Source organism: Lipotes vexillifer, unplaced genomic scaffold (assembly GCF_000442215.2).
Source record: "Lipotes vexillifer unplaced genomic scaffold, Lipotes_vexillifer_v1.1 scaffold193, whole genome shotgun sequence".
Lineage (NCBI taxonomy): Eukaryota > Metazoa > Chordata > Mammalia > Artiodactyla > Lipotidae > Lipotes > Lipotes vexillifer.
In genome coordinates this window covers 196,519-197,216 of record NW_006769306.1, presented here as the reverse complement: position 1 = coordinate 197,216, position 698 = coordinate 196,519, and the positions used below count along the sequence as shown (strand labels likewise).

Below are 698 nucleotides of genomic sequence, written 5' to 3'. Positions count from 1 at the left end.
AGCAGGAAGCCAAACCATTTTAAAGAAATTGAGAACATTTCCGTCACCATGTGTGACCCTTACTCATGGGAGTAGTGAAGACTTTCTGATTTACGCTGGGTATAAACCAAACGTTCCAGAGAAGGCAAGGTTGCTATAGGGAAACAGGGACTTCAAACAGTCTACTCTGAGCCCCCCCCATCACCAGTGATGGTGACAACCGCTACTTACGGTCAAGAGGAGGCCGCACGTTATAGAAGTTGATGTTCTTGGCAAATGCCCGGTTTTCTGAGAAGATAAAGGTGTGGACCACAGCTACAGTGAGGGCATGACAGAGGAGCAGCATTCTGACCCTGGGTGTGGAAAAGTCCAACACTCACGTACCTGCAGCGAAGAGAGACTGGTTGAGTTTATTTGCATTTTATACATCACTAGGAGTACGTTTTGCTTCTGTTTGGAAAGCTTGATTATTCAAATATATTCAACAATCTACTTGTTCTGTAGGGCCAGCACCTGTGGGTGGACTGCATTCTTCGCCATCACATGAAAGTTAAGCAATTGCTGCCTTTTACTGGGCAGGCCTCTGCACTCTGCAGGACGCCCAGTGGCCTGGGTTCCTGGAGATCAAGCAGCAGTCCTGGCCTGGCTGCACCCCGTCCCACTGCTGCCTCAGTGGGCTGGTTTACTTCGTGCTGAACCACCTGATCTTTGAACAACCA

At 48.9% G+C, this 698-nt stretch overlaps 1 protein-coding gene across 1 annotated transcript in view; it reads right to left on the bottom strand.

Moving 5' to 3' along the window:
- Window positions 1-325, bottom strand: part of LYPD6B (LY6/PLAUR domain containing 6B) — an 11,684-nt gene extending 11,359 nt beyond the window's left edge. The window contains exon 1 of the mRNA XM_007445561.1: window positions 211-325. Within this exon, the coding sequence (XP_007445623.1) occupies window positions 211-325 (115 nt within the window). The remainder of the gene's footprint in view (window positions 1-210) is intronic.
- Between the last annotated feature and the right edge of the window lie 373 nt (window positions 326-698).